Source organism: Artemia franciscana, chromosome 13 (assembly GCF_032884065.1).
Source record: "Artemia franciscana chromosome 13, ASM3288406v1, whole genome shotgun sequence".
Lineage (NCBI taxonomy): Eukaryota > Metazoa > Arthropoda > Branchiopoda > Anostraca > Artemiidae > Artemia > Artemia franciscana.
The window spans coordinates 19,589,493-19,611,274 of NC_088875.1; the positions used below are offsets into that span (position 1 = coordinate 19,589,493).

The window sequence follows — 21,782 nt, forward strand, 5'->3', positions numbered from 1 at the left end:
CGGGTAAAACCCAACACATGTTCATGCGTCTAAACAGGTACTCATTCGAAAGAGCTCAGTCTCTGCTATCTGATGGTATAATTTTCGATTCAGTTTCTTACAACTACACGGCACTTATGCCACAGCAAAGACTGTAATTCCAACTGGAATCCTACACTGTAAAAAGGTTAAAGTAGACAAGTTTTTTGTAAAATAAGTGGATTTATTGAAGTCATGACCTGTATGCTCTTAATTGTGAACTTCTTAAATGCTGAACAAGTTAACAATGCATTAACCACTGCTGCAAAACATAAAGCCATTATATGTTGTAGTGTAAAAATTTATCAACAAGGTATGAGGGATCCTCATGACCATAAAGAGTTTATTGACAGTATATCTAAAGAAGCTTCAAATAATATTTAAAGTGATTTAAATAATGAATTTATAGTGATTTAAATAATGACTGGAAAATCATTGTGCAGTCCAAATCAGTGGTTAGTGAAATAGTTGAAAGTGTCAAAGCTGCTCATCTATCTACAAGAGAAGCAAACAATGCAGCCATTGTTAAACAAGTGCCCCGATCCTTAGACTTATTGCAGCTTCCACTGCGACCACAGTAATGCCAATAGATTTAACAAGTAGCTGCAAAGACAGCGTTTCTTCCAGCAACTGCAGAGTAGTGCTGACTTTGTTCTCTGCAAATCCCCAAACGCTGGTATTTTCCTAGTAGATGATGCTAATGACCTAAAGTTAAATTCCCTTTGTAGTTTCCTTAATTTAAAACAGATAGTAAAAATACCAACAACCAAAGGAAATACTGATCTTTATCTGATTTGCACGAATATGCACACTTTCTATAGTTCACCTGTTCCTTTGTTGCTTTAGAAGGAAGTTACCATTTTTGTTTTGTTATTGAAGCTTCTTTCCAGCTTTAATCATGCATTTTCTGTTACACAATTCTCCTATCGTCCAATCAAACAGTTCTTGGTAACGAACTGTAGTAAGGAGCGACCCTGCTCAATAGTAACCAAAACTCTAAAAAATGGAGTGTTGATATCAATAGTTACATCAAAAGAATCGCATTTTTACGTTGATTTTAAATATACAAGTTTCATCAAGTTTAGTTTTACCCATCATAAGCTACGAGCCTGAGAAAATTTGCCTTATTTTAGAAAATAGGGGGAACACCCCCTAAAAGTCAAAGAATCTTAACGAAAATCATACCATCGCATTCAGCGTATCAGAGAACTCCACTGTAGAAGTTTCAAGTTCCTATCTACAAAAATGTGGAATTTTGTATTTTTTGTCAGAAGACAGATCATGGATGCGTGTTTATTTGTTTTTTCTTTTCCCCAGGGGTGATTGTATCGAATAAGTGGTGCTAAAATGTCGCAAGAGGGCTCTTTCTGATGGAAATTAACAGTTCTAGTGCCCTTTTTAAGTGACCGAAAAAATCGGAGGGCATCTAGGCTCCCTCCCACGCTCATTTTTTCCCAAAGTTACTTAATCAAAATTTTGAAGTAGTCATTTTATTCAGCATAGTCGAAAAACCTAATGACTGGTTCCCCCACAGTCCCTGAGAGAGGGGCTGCAAGTCACAAACTCTGACCATTTTTTAAATAAAGTAATTGTTATTGGGACATGTACAGATGATTTCAGGGGGACTTTCTCACGTGAAAGGAGGGTCGGGGGTTACGTGGGAGGATTGTTCCATGGAGGAATTTATCATGAGGGAAGAAAATGTCAATGAAGGTGCTGCAGGATTTTCTAGCATTATTTGAAAGAACAATGAGAAAATAAATAGGAAAAAAAGTGTTTTGTGGTGGAGGTAAGGAGCAGCAATAGAACCTAAAACGAATAGAAATTATTAAATATATAAGGGAGTTCGTCTCCTCCGCAATACCTCACTCTTTATTCTAAAGTATTTTTAGTAATTTCAACTGTTTATTCTATGGCGTTTTTGATTCAAGGGTCATTCTTAAAGAATTGGGAGCAGGTTGAATCTTAAGTGCAAAGAGCGAGGTATTGGCGAGGGGGAGAACCCCCTCACGTAAGTTAGCTCGTAAGTTACGTATTTTTATTACTAATAAAAACCTTTGCAAAAAATAAAAAGCTCTAGTTGCCTTTTTAATTAGCCAAAAATTGGAGTGCAACTAGGTCTCCTCTTCCACTTTTTTTTTATCAAGATCGTCCGGTCAAAACTATGAGAAAGCCATTTAGCCAAAAAAAAATAAAAATAAATAATGTGCAAATTTCGTTTTAATTATTTATGTGCGGTGAGCCAAAATGAAAACATGTATTAATTCAAAAACGTTCAGAAATTAAATGAAAAAAGACAAGTTTTTTAACTGCAAGTAAGGAGCGACATTAAAACTTAAAAGAAATTATTCCGTTTATGAAAGAGGTTGTCCCCTCTTCAACGCCTCGCTCTTTACGCTAAAGTTTTATATTTATGTTTTTTAAAGTAGAGCTGTGAGAAAGAGTCAAACTTAGCGTAAAGAGCAAGGCATTGAGGAGGGGACAATCCCTTTCATAAACGGAATAATTTATGTTCGGTTTAAGTTTTAATGTTGCTCATTATTTGCAGTTAAAAAACTAGGTTGACAACCTAGTCGATAACAAGGATGTTAGCGAGCGCACAAGAAGTTCGGCATACATAGCGTACTGTGTTTTCTTTTGGGAGTTGGGCTAAAATCCGAAAAAAGAAGTGTTGAAAATTGATGTAACTGAATGGACGAGTAGAGTTAAGGCCTCATTCAAGTACTGATCTATATTAATTACTAATGTAGGAAAACAGTCTTCCTTTTCTCCTATTGTCTTTTTTTTCTTGTGCTGTTGCATTGGTGATTTTTTTTTTTCATTATATAATGCATAACACATAATAAGCCGCGGAAAAACTGCAAAAATCATTAATTTTTTAGGGGAGGGCCCAGGCTGAAAAAAATGCATCATATTTAGGCTATAAGTTTGTTTAAACTAAATTTTCTCTTATCTTGAAATGTATCAGCTTGATTTCTGCCAGATACTAGACACTTCTTTGTTTATAAATAAAGTAATAAATAGAAAGTTAAAAAAAAGACCAATGCAATATTAAATTTTAAATGTACAGAAATGCATTCTGTATATCAGAAGGGTTACCTTTTATTCAATAAATCCTCCGTTTCCTATGTCTAAAAGTAATGAAACTTGTTTTTTTCCCCTTGTAACAGTTGCACCAACTCACGAAAATTAGGGGGAGGGGGAATCACTCAAATAATTATGACCCCAGCACTATTGATATAGTCAAAATGCTGGAAGTTGCAGATCAAATCAAATTTATTCTAAAAGCACCTTAAAAGCCAAATAAATTATAAACTAGACAAAATTAATGGATAAGCTTTCAGTTGACATGTATTAAAATGATCAGCTATCCTCCCATAGCTGACTCATATTGACTCCACAATGCATGAGATTTATAATTTGTTTAATAAGATTGGAACAATTTTAGTTAATTAAATGTGGTAAGAATGGGGTCTGAACTCCTAACCCTCCCATGGCTACTTAAACAGATTTGTTAAAATAAAGTAAAAACAACTGGTTTGAATATCGTGAGGTTCAAGGAAGAAAGCCCATTTTTTGGGCAATGAGAACAAAAATAAAAAATCCAAACAATAGTGATTCAGACAGTATCCATTCAGTGTTCAAAGTTATAACATCCTTTTTGGAGTTATTGGACTTTAAAGCTTAGATCGAACGTGTATTAATTCAGTGACCATTGCTAATTCAGTGACGGTCATTTCATGATATTTTTCTATGAATTCAATTGACCTAAATTCAAGACATTCATTAATTCAGTGTTATGATTTTTAATTAATTCAGAAACTGTTTACTATGATTAAATTGACCTAGATTAAGCACATTCATTTAAAATTTGGATAATTTTTCACTCAACTGACCATCTCTGGACTCTGATTTTATTGCATTCAAACTCTTTTCAAGTAAGTGATAATTTAAGTCTAATTAAAATTGACAATGGAGGACTGTGGTTTGTCTTGGACTGATCCCCTAGTGATTATGTCTCAGAGTGTGCCCTAGCTGCAGGCCCGGATCGACTAGGTTGGGGGCGTGATTGGACAATTTTTTTTGCATGGCCCTCGATATATTCAGTTGCTCATTCGAGACCAGCCAGCCGTAGAGGGGGGGGGGGACAAACACCGGCTGCCCTTTTATGTATTGATCCTCGTTGTCAATTCTCTTATATCCGAAGCTGTTGTCCAAGTGAAGCAACAGGTTGATTTAAATCATTCTCCACCGCTTGAATTTTTCATGTAACCTTTAAAATAGTTCATTTGAAAATTATGAAGGTAGCAATGCAATTCGACCAAACAGGCAGCAACCCTCAAATAGGGTGGTTCCTAAAATCACCACGATCTTTTTGCCCACGAAAAATTCCCACGATTGGATAAATTTTAGGTTTCAGTCCTTAACTAGGAATGAGACGAGGGACTGCTTAATCCCCAAACTCGTGTACACCGGGTGCTGGTTTGGGTTCAAATAAATAAGCAATGTCGTATAAAATTGTACCGACACAGAAAGCAAAACCAGAAGATACAAATCCGCCAGTTATCTTGCATCATGAAGGTAAGAATGATTCTTTGATTAAAAATAACAGTTTTAGGATTGGTGTTTGGAATCCAACTAGTCTGTTCAGAATCTGGCAAAGTTAAAAATGTTAAAAATTTCATGATTAATATCCGGCTCACAAGGGCAATTTTTTATGGCGCTTGCAGCTTCGCTCAAGTGCCATCTACCGATCGCTTTTCTGTCTGTCGGTCGGTCGGGCGATCCACTGTTCTCGAGTTAGGGTACTTCCAGAAGTGCTGGGACGACGATGAAAATTGGCAGGCAAGTCAGGGACCCGACCAAACTAACCTAGAAATAGTCACTTCCCCGATCGGACCGCCGTGGGGGGAGTGAAGGGATGGGAAATCAGGAATCTTGAGGCAACTATAACTTTCGAACGGCTGATAGGATCTTAATGAAACTTCATATTTGGAAAGACCTCGTGTCTCATACATTACACTTCAAGTCCGGAATGGATCCGGTGACTTTGGGGGAGGGCAGCCTCACTCCCGAGGGTTTGCTCACGCCCTGGCACCCGGTGTACACTCATTCCCGGCACCCTCCCGTCACGCACTCGGCACCTTCCACTTTTATCAGTTTTTACCCTGTCTAGGTAAAATGGCACCCTCCCGGCGCCTTCCAATTTTGCCAGTTTTTACCCTGTCTAGGATGAAATGGCACCCTCCCGGCATCGGCACCCGGTGTACACGGTTTTCGGGGGTGAGTAACCCCTCGTTTCATCCCCAATTAAGGACTGAAACCTAAAAGTTATCCAATTGTGGGCATTTTGAGTCGTAGGCATTTATAGTGTTGGCCCTCAAATAAATCATTTTTGTTGCTACTTTTTCCGTGGGACAATGGATGACTCCATAGTGAATATATTCAACGTTGAAGGGTCCCAATGACTTTTAATCAACACTTGCGTAGTCTACGGCATATTTGTAGGTTTTTACTGGGTTTTGTGCCACAGTTTGTTGGGGTCAAAGATTGCGATGACGATGTTCTTCTAGTGTAATATTTCTTTCTTCTTTGCTTTCATTTTTGAAAACGGTGCTATTTCTTAATTGTTATGATAAATCGGTGTTGATTCGCAAAGAAAACGGTGCCGATTTGAGCTCTTTCTGAACAATAATAATAAATTAGCTAAGTAGTAAGTTGAGATCAATCATGCAACTGTTGGTAAGGCGGAGTTGACAAATGGTAGGAATTCACGAATTCTTCTTTTTCCTGGGAAGGGAGAGAACAATTGTAAAAAATAAATGATAGGTAATTTGATTAGGGAGTATCCAGAAATTCATAGAAGTTTGAAGGCCTTCAAGCCTAAGTAAATCAAAGCCAATTTATAATAAAATGAGTATTGATTAAGTTTTAAAATCTTAAATTTTTTTATTAAAAGCTGAAAAGAAGATCGACAAAAAAAAATGGTTAACTAGTCTTCTAGCTACTGGGCAATTCTAAAACGGCAATTTTATCCTATATTTTGTTGGGAATACCTCATTTTACCAATTTCATTGACCAGGTTTTTATGGCACTTGGTATTAACCAAGTGACATATAGCAATCGCCAATTCTGTCCGTCTGTCTGTCTGTCGGTCCCGGTTTTGCTACTTTAGGCACTTCCAGGTAAGCTAGGACGATGAAATTTGGCAGGCGTATCAGGGACGGGACCAGCTTAAATTAGAAATAGTCATTTCCGAAAAAATAGAAAAAATGAAGTATTTTTAACTTATGGATGGGTGATGGGATCTTAGTGAAATTTGATGTTTGGAATGATATTGTGTCTCAGAGCTCTTATTTTAAATCCTGACCGGATCTGATGACATTGGGGGGAGTTGGAGGGGGGAAACCTAAAATCTTGGAAAACACATAGAGTGGAGGGATCGGGATGAAACTTGATGGGAAAAATAAGCACAAGTCCCAGATACATGATTGACATAATCGGAACAGATCCGCTCTCTTTGGGATAGTTGGGGGGGGGGGGGTAATTCTGAAAAATTAGAAAAAAGGAGGTATTTTTAACTTACGAACGGGCGATCGGATCTCAATGAAATTTGATTTTTAGAAGGATATCGTGTCTTAGAGCTCTTATTTGAAATCCCTACCGGATCTGGTGACATTGGTGGGGGGGGGGGGGAGTTGGGAGGGGGGAAACCTAAAACTTGGAAAACACTTAGAGTGGAGGGATCGGGATGAAACTTGGTGGGAAAAATAAACACAAGTGCTAGATACATGATTGACATAAGCGGAACGGATCCGCTCTCTTTGAGATAGTTGGTGGGGGGGGGGGTTATTTCTGAAAAAATAGAAAAAATGAGGTATTTTTAACTTACGAACAGGTGATCGGATCTCAATGAAATTTGATATTTAGAAGGATATCGTGGCTCAGAGCTCTTATTTTAACCCGACCAGATCTGGTGACATTGGGGGGGGGGATTTGGGAGGGGGAAACCTAAAACTTGAAAAACACTTAGAGTGGAGGGATCGGGATGAAACTTGGTGGAAAAAATAATCACGAGTCCTAGATACATGATTGACATAACTGGAACGGATCCGCTCTCCTTGGGGTAGTTGGGGGAGGGGTTAATTCTGAAAAATTAGAAAAAATGAGGTATTTTTAACTTACGAACGGGTTATCGGATTTCAATGAAATTTGATATTTAGAAGGATATCGTGTCTCAAAGCTCTTATTTTAAATCCTAACTGGATCTGGTGACGTTGGGGGAAGTTTGGGGTGGGGGAACCTAAAATCATGGAAAACGCTTAGATTGGAGGGATCGGGATGAAACTTGGTGGGAAAAGTAAGCAGAAGTCTTACATACGTGATTTACATAATTGGAACGGATCCGATCTTTGGGGGGGGGTGAATTCTGAAAAATAAGAAAAAATGACGTATTTTTAACTTACGAAGGAGTGATCAGATCTTCATGAAACTTCATATTTAGAAGGACTTCGTAACTCAGATCTCTTATTTTAAATCTCAACCGGATCAAGCGTAATTGGGGCGGGGCAGTTGGGGGGGGGCGGAAATCTTAGAAAATACTTAAAGCGGTGAGATCAGAATGAAACTGGATGGGAAGAATAAAAACCTGTTTAAGATACGTGACTGACATAACCGGACCGGATCTGCTCTCTTTGGTGGAATTGGAGGGGGGGGATAATTTTGAAAATTGAGGTATTTGTAACTTACGAAAGGGTGACCAGATCTTAATGAAATTTGATATTTAGAAGGATCTTGTGCTTTAAAGTTCTTATTTTAAATTCCGATCAGATCCTATGACGTTGGGGGGGGGGGAGTTAGAGGGGAAAACCGGAATTCTTGGAAAACGTGAAAATTGGGGTATTTTTATATACGAATAGATGATCGGATCTTAATGAAATTTGATTTTTAGTAAGAATTCATGTCTCAGAGCTCTTATTTCAAATCCCGACCAGATCGTTTGACATTGGGGGGAGCTGGAGAGGGAAATCTTGGAAACACACTTGGAGTGTAGGAATCGGGATGAAGCTTGGTGGATAGAATAAACAAATATCCTTGATACGTGATTGACAGAATCGTACTGGATTCGCTCTCTTTGGGGGAGTTGGGGGGAGGGGTTCAGTGATTTGGCGAGTTTGGTGCCTCTGGACGTGCTAGGACGATGAAAATTGATAGGCGTGTCAGGGAGCTGCACAATTTGGCTTGATAAAGTCGTTTTCCCAGATTCGACCATCTGGGGGGCTAAAGGGAGAGGAAAAATTTGAAAAAATTACGTATTTATAACTTACGAGTGGGTGATCGGATCTTAATGAAATTTGATATTTAGAAGGACATCGTGACTCAGAGCTCTTATTTTAAATCCTGACCGGCATTAAGCCTCTTATTTTCCTTTTTAAATCAATCTATTAATTCATAGAATTTTGTTAGAGCTCATACCGTATGATCTCTTGGCTCTTAGCTCTTCTTGCCTCGTCACAAGTGCCATATGAGCTCTTAGCCCTTGTTGTTTTACGGTAATGTTGCAACAGTAGCATAAAGAAAAAGAAAGAGATTCTCCAGTCGGATCTTCGTCTTCATAATAATATTCTCCTGATGGACGCCTCATCTAAGGTTGACGTGAATAAAAAGAAACTGGAAAACTACTTTTAACAATAAGAATTAATGAAGGCTTCCAAATAGAATAGACCTTCAGTTGTTGAGTGGAAAACCTATTTGGATGACTTTTCGAATAATCCTAAACAACTTCTGCATATTGATCAAATTTTGAATAGTTGTTTCAGTTTGCACGATTTTGGTATTTCCTTGGATTCTTTATTCGGTGCTTGTCGTAAATTAAAACCACCATTTCTTAAAGATGAGAATAGGATCTCCTCAGATCATTTGTCAAATTGGCTCCCACTTCTTTTCTTCTTCTTCTTTTGAACTTGTATAATCTTATCCTCAAGTCTGGTAATGTTCCTTCATCTTTTAAGGTTGGGGTGGTAACTCTTATCCCGAAATCCGGCAAAAGAGAGATCTCTGATTTTGCGATTCTTATCGATTGATTCCAAAGGGTTCTATAATTGGTAAGCTTTTTGAACTGTCTATAAACGACCTTTTCGAACGTTTGGATGCTGGTCTTAATCAAGAAGGCTTCAAAGAAGGAATGGGCTGTGACCATGCCCGTGCAACATTTGCTGCAATTATTAATGACTCAAGGTCTTCTTGCTTCCCGTTTTATACGCTTTTAATTGATACAAAGTAGTCTTTGACAATATTTCACATGCTTCTGCTCTTTCAGCCCTAATTAGTGCTGGGATCCCCCTTCATGTGGTTAGAGCTTTTAGATCCTGGTATTAGGGGCTTAGATCAAAAATTGCTGTTTCTGATTTGTTTTCTAATCCGATTTCTGTTGGTCGTGGAGTTAGACGAGGTGAAGTTTTATCCCCTTATATTTTAATATATGTTTGTCGTGTATCTTCGCTCACTATTTACAACCTTTATCTCTCGGGGGCGGGATGTGTCTTTTTTTGCATATGCTGATGAAATTATATTGTTGAGTCGTTCTACAGCTAGTTTAATTGAACATTTTAATACCCTTTCCAGTAAGCCTGAAGGTAGAGGCCTTTCTGTCATTGTTAAAAAATGTCAATATTTTCTCATCAATGACATTAACCGAGCTGAACTAATTTGCAACAGAAGTACTTCATTTCAGGTTTCTGATGCTGTTCTTTATCTGGGGCTACCTTATTGTTCTTCAGATCGAAATTCGAAATCAATGCTCATTATAATATATTCAAGAAAAAGTAGAAAGGCATTTGGCTCAATAGTACGGCTTCGTGGCGTCTATCATAGTGATATTTCAGGTTATCTTTTTAATGCAGTTGCCCTCCCGCATGTTCTCTATCCTGCCCTTCTTCTTTGAGATCTTAAAATCTTTGATTTTTCTTCAATTTGCGTTTGCTATTTTGAATATTCAAAATTTTTACTGGGGTTTCCAATTTATTTTAGTAAGACTGGATTAGATGTGAAATTTAATATTAAAGAGCCGCTGGAATTAGCTAGGATTAAGAGGGAGAATTTTATCATAAGTCTCTTCATGTACAACGTTTTCTCTTTTTTTTCCTTAGAATTTAAATTATTTTTGATTTTTTGTTGTTGTGGTTGTTTATGTATTTTATTCAAATATGTAGATAAGCCTATTTTACATTAATGCTTTGTTGCGTTTGATGAAGTATTTCGTTTTCTATCGTAATTTCATTTATGTATTTTATATACTTCTCAATTTTTAGGGAAATAAATTAATAAAAATAAATAAATTGATAAGGAATATGCACTTTGTATCTATTTATGTGCCTGACTGGGTGACTAAAAATTTTGATGTGAAAATGATGTTTTTTGTTTTATTTTTTTGCACCCTATTTTTCTTTTAGATCAAGCCGATTCACATGAAAATTTTTACAAGAAAATTGTTGCTGTTCAACCTGATATAAATCCCTTAGCGGATGCACATGGAAGAGGGAATGAAAATTTAAGTAATGATGAATCCAATACAAGTGGAGAAGATGCTAATTTAGATCAGAGCAAAGCTTCTTTAGAGATATCAAGAGAAGGTTCTATAGAAAGACCTCAAGTAAATCAGGATGCTAGTGACTCTGGAATTGAGCATGATCTCGTATCTTCAAATCCTGATTTAGACAACAATGAAAATGCTGGCCAAGAGGGAGGTATAGATAGGTCACAAGAATTAGAGACTGAAGCATTCCAAAATTTAGATCGTAACAATATTGTGCATGACCTTGTGTCCTTTGACGAAGATTTTATTCTACCAGTTTTAACTGAACGAATTAGTAACTTAGATCTTTTAACTGACATAAACTTTGAAAATGCTGTTGCTGGTCAAAGTACGGAAACTAATTATTTGAATTCAGACTCTTCTGCTGTTCCAGGTGACATACATTGTGAAACGAATAGTACAATACCTAAACATGAAATTGAAAATGACCAAGACATATTGCAGGATTTGCCGCCAGATTTTGATGATACTGCGGCCAACTTAAATGAACTTAACTTGGATTCTAGTCGAGATTTCAGTAACAAAAATAACAAGTTGGACCATAATATGGAAAATCTAAGTAATGCAATAATGGAGGAAAATAAGTGTGGCAAACAAGGTCTCAATACCTCCAAACCAAGAGAATATACTTCTGAGGAGCCTGCCTTATGTGATTCAAATGCAATTACGAGCAGCAAAGTTAAGTTTGGCGATTTTGACCCAACAGTTACTGAAGAAGACCTTGAAAAGCTTTTGAAAGAACTAGAAAGCGAAAAAGAAACATCATCAGAGCTACTTAATGGTATTGTGGATGATCAGTTTAAAGTTCCAAACGAAAACGTACAGGCTGACACCTCTGAGAAACAGACAAATTTGCAAGAAGATTTATCTGATGTTTCAACAAGTGCTAAAGCTTTCTCCAACGTAGATGAAACAAGGCCTGATGAAAACAAGCCTGAACCTTTATTAAATAAAGAATTAGACCAGCATGGTTATGTAGACATCCAGGAAGTGGCTAGGGAGCCTGATTTGGAGGAAAATCAGGACCAAGAGCCAACTCACTCAGATAACTCAGCTGTAGAGGCTGAGCCAGATGTCATTGGAGTAAGTTTGACAAATGTGAAACCTGATGTTGTTGGTCCAAAAGAATTAGAGCCTGACTTAGTGAAAAATGTTGAAACATCAGTAACTGGTGAACAATCTGACTCTAGTAGACCAACAGATTTAGGCTTGGTTGAAAATCTTGATGTTACTTTAGGTAAGTGGCTACATTTTTCTTTGTTGGTAATTAAAGTTTTGGTTGTAAATTGGTCAAAAGTTGGAAATATTTTGCTAAGACTTCTTAGCTGGGGAGTGTGTGTAGTTTTCAGTTGACCCCTCCTAATTCTTATTGCAGAGAAACAAATCTTCTATAATATAATATTCAAACATGCCAAACATCACCTCTAGTTGGTGTCAACAGGTGCTCACTTGATAATATTGTTTTATGTTCTATAGCTGAAATTTCTCTTAGTTTTAAGCAGTAATCTAAAGAAAGCATATATAAAAAGAGGAACCGGAAAAATTCAGTTAGGCTTTCTGATGAGAGGGTGCTTTATCTTCATAAAAATCGATATTTTAAAAATTTGATCTCCATTCCTTATGTTTATTTATTTAAAAGCCCGTTTTACAAGAAGAACAAAGAATATGGAGAAAAAAACAAAAGAAAAAGAAAAGACGCTAGCCGAAGGAAACAGTTAAAAATGCATGGAATGCTTCAGTAAAAATCTTAGGTCAAAAATAAGACCAAGAGTCACTCAATACCAATAAAGTAATTAAAAACACAAAAAATGCTTAGATAAATAGCTTGGTCAGGATACTGACCAAAGATGGTTCAATTTTGTTAATCAAAAAGTAAATAAACTTGGTTATCTATGGAAATAATGGAGTCAGACATGTTGGATTTTCTAACAAGATAGAAATTGCAGATCCAAAAGGGGGGGGGGAGTGAGTAAATTAATGTTGCATAAAGTGAAAGAAGTGTAAACTAAGGGTTTCTTTTGTTAATATTTGCGGAAATTTTTACAGGTTCTTGTAAGATAATATAGTGAATCACAAAATAGTATGGTAGTGCAAAGGAGTGAAAAAGTTTCTGGAGTGGTTGAAACGTGATTTATTTGTGACAAGAATGCATAAGACAAACTAACTCAGTAATCAATGTGAGGTAATAGGTATGTAATCAAGTGGTTTGATCCTGCTGATATCAAGAAAAATTTTTGGCAAATATGGAACAGTCCATATTGTTGACCTCCAAATTAGGCCAACATGGTGCAATTATTCTATTTTTTTTTTCTGTGTAGGCTATAATTATTGCTTTTGTTGTAAATTTAATTTTAAGCCCTTTTTGAATTCTTGAATATGATTATTTCTTTCTGTAGTTTTGTGTATAAAAAGGGTTTCAAGCCTACTACTTCACTATAATTCCATTTTGTAAAAGTTATATAATTCACAAACATTGACTTGTCATCATTTTAAAATTAATCATTAAAAGCTATTGGAGAGCATGAAAATTGGCATAATTTTAGAAGCAAGAAATACACTCTCGCTGCTCAACAACTAGTGGCAGTTTCACATTTCCAAATATACAAAGCAGCATAGAAAACAAAGATATTGTGGACAGCTCTCCCTTTTAATTTCGGGAAAAAAAGGTGAATTGAACACATTAATGCATAACAATGCAAAATATGTAAAAATAGATTTTAGCTGTCTTGTCTTTGGAAAATGGAATTCTGCTCACACCTCCTGAAGTAAAATTTGTTATTTCTATTTCGAGAAAAGACTAGAAAAGATACTTAAATAAAGGTAAAAATATAATTATTATCGAGGAAAATCTGATCATTATCGTTAAGCCAATTACAGATAATAACAAATAAGCCAATTAGGATAGGATGATTATGCTTAACATGCCCCGTCAACTACTCTGAGTAGTATCATGTGGATATGTAGATTAGTATATGATTGATGTTATGTTGATTTCAGGAAGTCCTGGTAGAACTCCACACCCACAGCTGCCAAGAGAGGTAGTTGAAGGTGAACTTGCTACTTGTGAAAATATCAGAGATATTGAATCTCGTCTAGAACCTTATACCAGCTTAACAGAGGAGGAACGTTCAATGGGCATAATAAAGCCATTCTGGATCCCAGATGAGGACGCACTCAATTGCATGCATTGCGATATCAAGTTTACTTTGCTTAAACGAAGACATCACTGCAGAGCATGTGGAAAAGTATGTACTTTTCTAATTTTTGTTTTCATTATTTTTATGTCAAATTCTGTATCTCAGTTCTTAGTTTGTTTTCCAAGTATGGCCTGATGGTTTTCTTTTCTCTCTTCCTTTGTTCTTCATCAAACTATCTGACCTCTTGGTCTTTCTCTTTATATCTCTTTCTTTCTTCTTTCTCTATCACCTTTTCTCTTTCTATACCTCTTTCCCTCTCTTTCTCTCTTTTTATTTATATCTAAAAAACATTTAGCTGCTGATCTTCATTTATTTATTCTTTATTCTCGTTTGATGCTATAATATGTCTTTTTCCCCCCTACTCTAATTTTCTGCTAAACTGATTAAAACGCGTTGACTGTTTCTGCCCAATATACATGTTATGCCGAATTTATTTTATTCTTGGAGTATCTCATTGAATCTTTCTATAGCATTTTCAAAGCACATACTTTTCAATGAATAGGAAACTTGAGAGAATAAGGTAAAATTAGGTATTTTGTAGGCTCTTTTAACCAGTAACTTTAGTTTGTGTAGAATTACATAAATGGTGGATTTATTGCATATATTTTATCTTCTCCCACGCTAAAGGAAGATTGTTTGGTAAACTACATCTAAATTATTAATATGCAATTTTTATCAATGTTTCTTAGTAGCAATAATGGCTATTATAATATTAATAGTTATTGGCATTGAATTGGGGTGAATATAGTGTGAATTTGGCGTCGCCTATCTAAAATGGCATTCCATTTAAAAGAACAGTCGCTATTGATCTAATTTTGATGTTAAAAAAGGAGAAAAGAAGCAAACAATTATAAAGTTGTTCTTTGAATACAAATACCTTTAATTGCGAAAAAAAAGGCTGAAAAGAAAATCGGAAATTTTGGAAATTGCATAGAGAAAACCAATTCAAATTTTACTAAAGATTGGTACATATTTAAGATTATGTTCTCGAAGGGGATGGAGTTGCTGGGTGTTAAAATTATTGAAATGGATTTTGTCGGCCTATAAATGATAGACAAATTTGTATTTTTCTACTTTTCTGAGATATTTCGAATCCTCCTCTCCTTACTATTACCTCAGCTAATAATTGCGACTGTTCAAATCTCTTTTATCCCTGTTTGTTAGAACTGAAGTAAGTGCAGTTTGAGATCAGAATTTCAGAAAAAAATATGTAAAAAAAAATAGAACAATTACATCCTCCTTAGATAAGGACACTTTAATATTTTTTTTCAACTTCTCTAGGCTACAACAAGAAAAAATATATTCAAAAATAATAAACTAATAACGTATCTCTAATAACTATGTGTTATAAATTCTAGGTGTTTTGTTCTACTTGCTGCAGTTTAAAGACGAAAATTGAGTACCTGGAAAATAGAGAAGAAAGAGTGTGTCAACCCTGTTTCAGTACACTAAGTAAAGGTACACTATACTCTTCACTTTTCTTAAAATTTTCTATTAATACGAGGTGACTTCTGTTAATTTTATCCCAATCATTATTAAAATCAAAGCTGAAAGATTTGGGGTGAGTTTTCGGAGAAGAAGACCCACTAAAACCTCTAAGTTTCTAACCTTGGTACCATCAACAGTTCGGTTTTGAAGTAATTAGTATCATTCAAGCGCTTTTAAAACTTCAGTACTTCAAAATAGTAATACTACCTGTACACGGGAGGGGCTAGGGATTTACCTTCTAAGCTTGGTCCGAACACCGATCTTCATAGGAAAATTGAAAAATGTCGACAGAGATTCTAAGCCTGGACCAACAGACACACGTTGTGATATTTTCATAGCATTTTGTTTCATACTTTACCCTTTCTTTTTTCATCTTTCAATAGATAGGAAATGAAAAATCGCGAGGTTAGAAACATATATTTATAATATAAAGTTTTTGTATATATGTAAAAGTACATCTTGTCTGGCCTATGCAGTCCTAGAACTTGTTTACGGATTGGAATTTTCTTATTGTTATCACGATCTTATTTTTCGTCTGTCATGTTTATCTGATATGGTCTTATTTTCTCTACCTGTTTTAATTGCTTTTCCAAATCGTGCGTACTGTGCGCTCGAATAACCTTATCAATCCGAGGCCCTGCTATAACATTACCTTTTTAAGGACCCATGTCCCCTCAGTGTATTATTACCTCTTATGTAAGGGGTGCCTACAGAATGTTTGGAGGCGACTTGTTCGATTAGAAATGGGAAATTCTTGTGTTCTGTTTAGAAATCGAAACTGATTGGAGGGCAACTATCTCTCCTCCCTTGTTCTTTTTGCTACCCGATCCCATTTTCTCTATTATCCCCCATGACATCTCATCAAGATTTTGAAATAGGTGTTTTGTTTGGAATTATTGAAAGACTCAATAAGTACGTCCCAAGGGATAAAGTGATCCCACAGCTCGTATTGCTAGGGTTGTAAATTATGCAAATTGCCAATTGGTTACAGTTATTATTACAGTGAAAATGGAAGGGCATGTTTGATCTTGGGTTTCTGATTGGTTCTAAACTCTTAGTGATCGTTCTTTGGACCAAGGGTCATAGATTTGGCTGGGGGAGAGAAAAGGTCGGTAGGGTGCTAGGAATTCAGTTTGATGATGAATCAAGTAGTATATACATTATTTGATATGACTCACAGCAAAGAAATGCTATATTTAATAAAAAGCGAAATAAAACATGTAGATTCCTAGACGTTGTTCAAAAAAGCTCGTCAGCCTATATCGGTCTCATTAAGTTTTATTACAGTGGGTTTTAGGTTTTTTTTTATTATTTATAAGGTTGTAAATCCTGAACTATTAATTTCATCTGTGGGTCTAAAAGCTATTTTAATTTTGTTTTTTACAGTTGAAGCATATAAAAAATATGCCATGCCTTTTCCGAGCCCTTGTGGAGAACGACCAAATCCGAACAATCCATCTGAATATTGTTCAACAGTGCCTCCACTGCAGCAAGCTGCTGAGGCAGGGCCTTCTGGACCCCCGGTTGTTATGGTACCGGTTGGAGTACTAAAGAGAGAAGGTTAGTAAAAGATGTATCTATTATCATTTATTTTGCCTCAAGAGATTAGACTCTCAGAGCACAACTTGAGTGATTCAGTTTATGTTCTGTTTGAGATTCGTGCTCGATATAAGCTATGTCCAATACTCAAGATACAAGTTTTTTTCTTTTTGAAAATAGGTTTATTGTCGTATGAGTGTAATGCATACAATACTTGGGGAAAAAAGTTTATAGCCGTAATTGGTTTTGATGTGTCTTGGAGGTATCTAAACATACTTTTGTGACTAAAATAGTTTTCGCTGTTATTAGCAGCCACATGGTTCGAAAGGCATTTTACATTTCTTTCCTTTAAAATATTTTATCATTGTAACCCATTATTGGTATTATAACCGAACTGTTAGATTAAGATTGAAAAGACTGTAAGAAATAATGTCTTGGATTAAACATACTTGTGTGACTAAAATAGTTTTCGCTGTTATTAGCAGCCACATGGTTCGGAAGGCATTTTACATTTCTTTCCTTTAAAATATTTTATCATTGTAACCCATTATTGGTATTAGAACTGAACTGTTAGATTAAGATTGAAAAGACTGTAAGAAATAGGAAAGACGGTAAAAGAGAAAAAATATGTTTTTAGCGTGCAATTTTTATTTAGAGTTATTGTTTTACGTATTATCGTTATTCGATCCTTTTTAGTCGACCAATTTTCATTTTTCATCAAAACTTGTCATTTGTGCTGATAAAAACCGAATTAGATACTATTTTACATGGCAAATTTGGATGATCTAGAATTTGTTCCTAGTTATCAGGGCAGTTGCAACTAGCCTCTGTATTAGCATAAATCTAAGTTTGGCTAAGAACGGCAAATCTTGTTGAGCGATAAACGACCAATCGATGTTGTGATGGAAATCCAGCTAGTGTGACCTATTGAATGTGCAATATCCCGTAGTCTTCCTTGAAAATTTTCCTATCTATAAAGTAAATTTTATTTTAAATATGTGTTTTTGATATATATGTAAAAAAGAACACCAATAGTATCTTTTTGCCACCACACACTAAGAAAACTTGTATTTATTCTAAACTTAATTTTGCTGGCCAGAGAAACGAATTTTGCGCTCTGATCCAAAACAGAAACGAGCAAAGCAGTTGCCTTCATAAAGACATTTTAATATTGGGATGGGTGTGACATCCAGCTGCTGGAGCCAAAATAGACTTCCATCAGAGTATAGTATCAGTGAAGCTACAGTTAGGCGCACACCCATGATAAACAGGTGTATTGTTGCTCAGGGGCGGGTCCAGGATTTTCCTTAGGGGAGAGGGGGGCTTAATAGGTTACTTCAATGAACTTGCGAACAAAGAAAAACCCATAATTAAAAGTTAATCTCGACAGTTATGTGTCGTAGGTAGGTAGTGGAAATGGTCGTAAATTTGATCTTAAATCTCGCGAGGGCTCAAGTTCTAATAAATCTTTTGAAATTAAAATGATGTAAAAATATTGATACAAAAAATGGTAAGTTATAAAAACCACACCGCCATAAAAAAAAAAAAAAGCTTTTCACCATCAATAAAAAAATATGCTGCATAATTTTTCGCCTTTGCACTTCTAACCACTATAGGGGGTTAGTTAAACAGGTATAGTGTCACTCCGACATGGTATTTTTGTTGAATTTGGTTCAGAATTTTCTAACCTTTGCCAATCCTATTAAGCTGGGAAATTTCCATAACGCCATGAAAATTGCTTTGAAAGAATTGTCATAGAGGTCATGGACTCGCATGTGCATGAGGGGAGATGAAGAGATTCCACCAAGATTGTTGTGAAGAACCTGAATTCCAAAAACTGGTAATATTGGAACCTAAAAGGCATTTTATTCGAAGCCCCCCTCCCACAAAGAAAAATCCTGTTGTACCTCCCAATGGCTTTGACTGATGTGCACCTGTAGATATGAACGCCTTTTCTTCAGTATCCCGTTTTCTCAGTATAGAATTTTTTTTCCCGTTTTCATTTTCCTATATCGATGTGTATCTTAACGTTTATGTCTTGATCGGCTCCATCCAAATTATTCTGCTACTGGGGACTTTGTTCAACTTTTATCAACTATAGTTTCACCTGGCGTAGATAATTGGTCAAAAATAGAATCTAGGGCGAACCCAAGCCAACCAATGAAATTCATTCTTGTTTAGTGTCTAGACTTGACAAGTACAATATAAGGAGATTTGATTACGATAATGAAGGATTAGGAGTTTCTGGTGCCTGGTATTTTTTATAGGTTTAGCTGTAAGTTTGAAATATTTGTTTCAAAGTCCGATTGCCAGTTTTCCCCCGTGACGGATGCTTGTGACTCGAGTTGTCTAGCCATCATTGTTGTAATTGAAAAACTTTATAAAAAAAAAATTTCTGCAGTCAAAAATTGCCAAAAAAAAAAAATGTTTTCTTTTGTAACATGAAAGATGTAATTCATATTCGTACCAAAACAAAGAGAATTGAAATTTGAAATGTTTTTTTTTAAAGTCAAAAACCACAAGGTTGTTTTCCCCATCGGTTAAGCTTGTATCATATTGTTGACTAGCTTTTCTGGGGTGATAGATTTCTTATTGCAGATAGAAGTATTTGATGTACCATAAAAAGATTTCATTTATATTCTTACCATAACAAATGAATTGAAATGCACAGAAGTCTTCGAAATATTTTTTATGATGAATTCTTTATGCATACTAGTCTGTTTTTATTGGATTTTAAATGATGTTACCCGAGAAAAACTTCAAAGTAGTTTAATTGTCCCAGTATTTCAAGGTGAGGGGGGCTTAGATGGTTTGGCAATTCTGTGTCTAACCCTTAAAATGCAGACCTAAAGTATCCTCCTCCTTTTCACGAATGAGAAGAGAGGATAAGACGACATAGGTACCTTTCCTGTATAAAAGAATATATGAGCTTATGCCGGTGAGACATTTAGAAATCATGCATGATATAAAAACCAGGCCTGACTGGGATCTTATGAGCCAGTCATGAGAGAAAGACCTGTCTGGAAGAAACTGTTATTATATAAAATACAAAAATAGTATAAAGTGTAATAATAATAATAATTAAATAAAAATTATATTAAAATAAATATCAAAATATAGTTGCTAAAAATATTATGAGACATAATAAAAGTATAATGATATAAAAAAAATAAAATATGAATAAGTGCATAAACTATACTAGTAAGGTGTCTAGACTAACCGTGTCTATTTACAGACTATCGTCTTTATCATCCTTTAGTGAAGGGTCAACTATAGACTAATCTGTTTAGTGTTTGATCAATTTCAATGTTGTTGTTTTTTCATTGCAGGATCGAGCTCTAAAAGCGGTTGTGAACAAAAACAAGTGATGTTTAGTGATGGAATCCGACCTGGTGGTGACTTGGCTAATCTTGATGAACCACATACAACTACAGTTAGACCCTCTAAACGTAGCTCCAAATCAAAGAAAACTTCAGGTAAACAAAGTCTGTCTATGTAGAACTCATTTGCTCATATTATGTCGTTGTGAATGGGCCTACGCATACATATAAAAGGATATTCAGCGTTAACATATAGTTGTGAATGGGCTTACGTTGTGAGTAATGTGTAAAGCCTATTACGTTGTGAATGGCTTACGCATACACATAAAAGGATATTCAGCTTTAACATATAGTTATGATTGGGCTTACGTTGTGAGTAATGTGTAAAGCCTATTACGTTGTGAATGGGCTTACGCATACACATAAAAGGATATTCAGCTTTAACATATAGTTATGATTGGGCTTACGTTGTGAGTAATGTGTAAAGCCTATTACGTTGTGAATGGGCTTACGCATACACATAAAAGGATATTCAGCTTTAACATATAGTTATGATTGGGCTTACGTTGTGAGTAATGTCTAAAGCCTATTACGTTGTGAATGGCTTACGCATACACATAAAAAGATATTCAGCTTTAACATATAGTTATGATTGGGCTTACGTTGTGAGTAATGTGTAAAGCCTATTACGTTGTGAATGGGCTTACGCATACACATAAAAGGATATTCAGCTTTAACATATAGTTATGATTGGGCTTACGTTGTGAGTAATGTGTAAAGCCTATTGCGTTGTGAATGGGCTTACGCATACACATAAAAGGATATTCAACTTTAACGTATAGTTCACATATTCCAGTGTTGAAAGTAAGAGTAAAATAATTAAACGTAGCGCCATGTGTGAAAAGGAGGAGGATATTTTAGGTCTGCATTTTACAGGTTAAACAAAGTATGGTCGAACCATCTAAGCCCCCCCCCTCACTTTGAAATGGTGGGGTCAGTTAAACTACTTTAAAGATTTGTTTCGGGTAACATCATTTAAAATCCAATAAAAAGAGATCAGTATGCATAAAAAATTCATCGTACACAAGTTTTTTAAAAGACTTCTATGCATTTCAACTCATTTGTTATGGTACGAATATAAATGAAATCTTTTTATGTTACAACAAATACTTTTTCTGCATTAAGACCTGTTTGGAAGAAACTGTTATTACATAAAATACAAAAATAGTGTAAAATATAATAATAATTAAATAGTATTTATATTAAATATCAAAATATAATGTATAAAAATATTATGAGATATAATAAAAGTATAATGATATATAAAAAATAAAACATGAATCAAAACATAAAACATACTAGTAAGGTTTTTATTAAGTTTCAGGTTGTTAAAAGCTGCAAGTTTTTTGGTTGTTGTTAGGAAATGATAATAGTGATCTGAAACTGAATAACACAACCTATAAGCACACAAAAATTAAAGCCAATTGCTTTAAAAATCGCACAACATACCTGCGCTTGAATTTGGGCAAATCAAGTAACTTAGCATGATGCTATGTTTGATTATATAGATGGCCAGTAACCAATGATTTTCTTATCTTTGCCTTTTTAGCTAAAAAAAACCCACAA

The 21,782-nt window shown here is 35.4% G+C and overlaps 1 protein-coding gene across 4 annotated transcripts in view; it reads left to right on the forward strand.

Moving 5' to 3' along the window:
- The window catches only part of LOC136034623 (zinc finger FYVE domain-containing protein 9-like), a 67,386-nt gene that overhangs the window by 14,425 nt on the left and 31,179 nt on the right, over nt 1–21,782 (forward strand). For 2 of the 4 annotated variants that reach the window (XM_065715920.1, XM_065715919.1), the window contains exons 2-6: nt 10,470–11,849; nt 13,610–13,857; nt 15,168–15,267; nt 16,684–16,857; nt 20,166–20,312. In XM_065715920.1, coding sequence (XP_065571992.1) covers nt 10,470–11,849; nt 13,610–13,857; nt 15,168–15,267; nt 16,684–16,857; nt 20,166–20,312 — 2,049 coding nt within the window. Of the gene's footprint in view, nt 1–4,482; nt 4,600–9,799; nt 9,903–10,469; nt 11,850–13,609; nt 13,858–15,167; nt 15,268–16,683; nt 16,858–20,165; nt 20,313–21,782 lie in introns of those variants that run through there. The other 2 variants (XM_065715918.1, XM_065715917.1) reach the window with 2 other exon arrangements.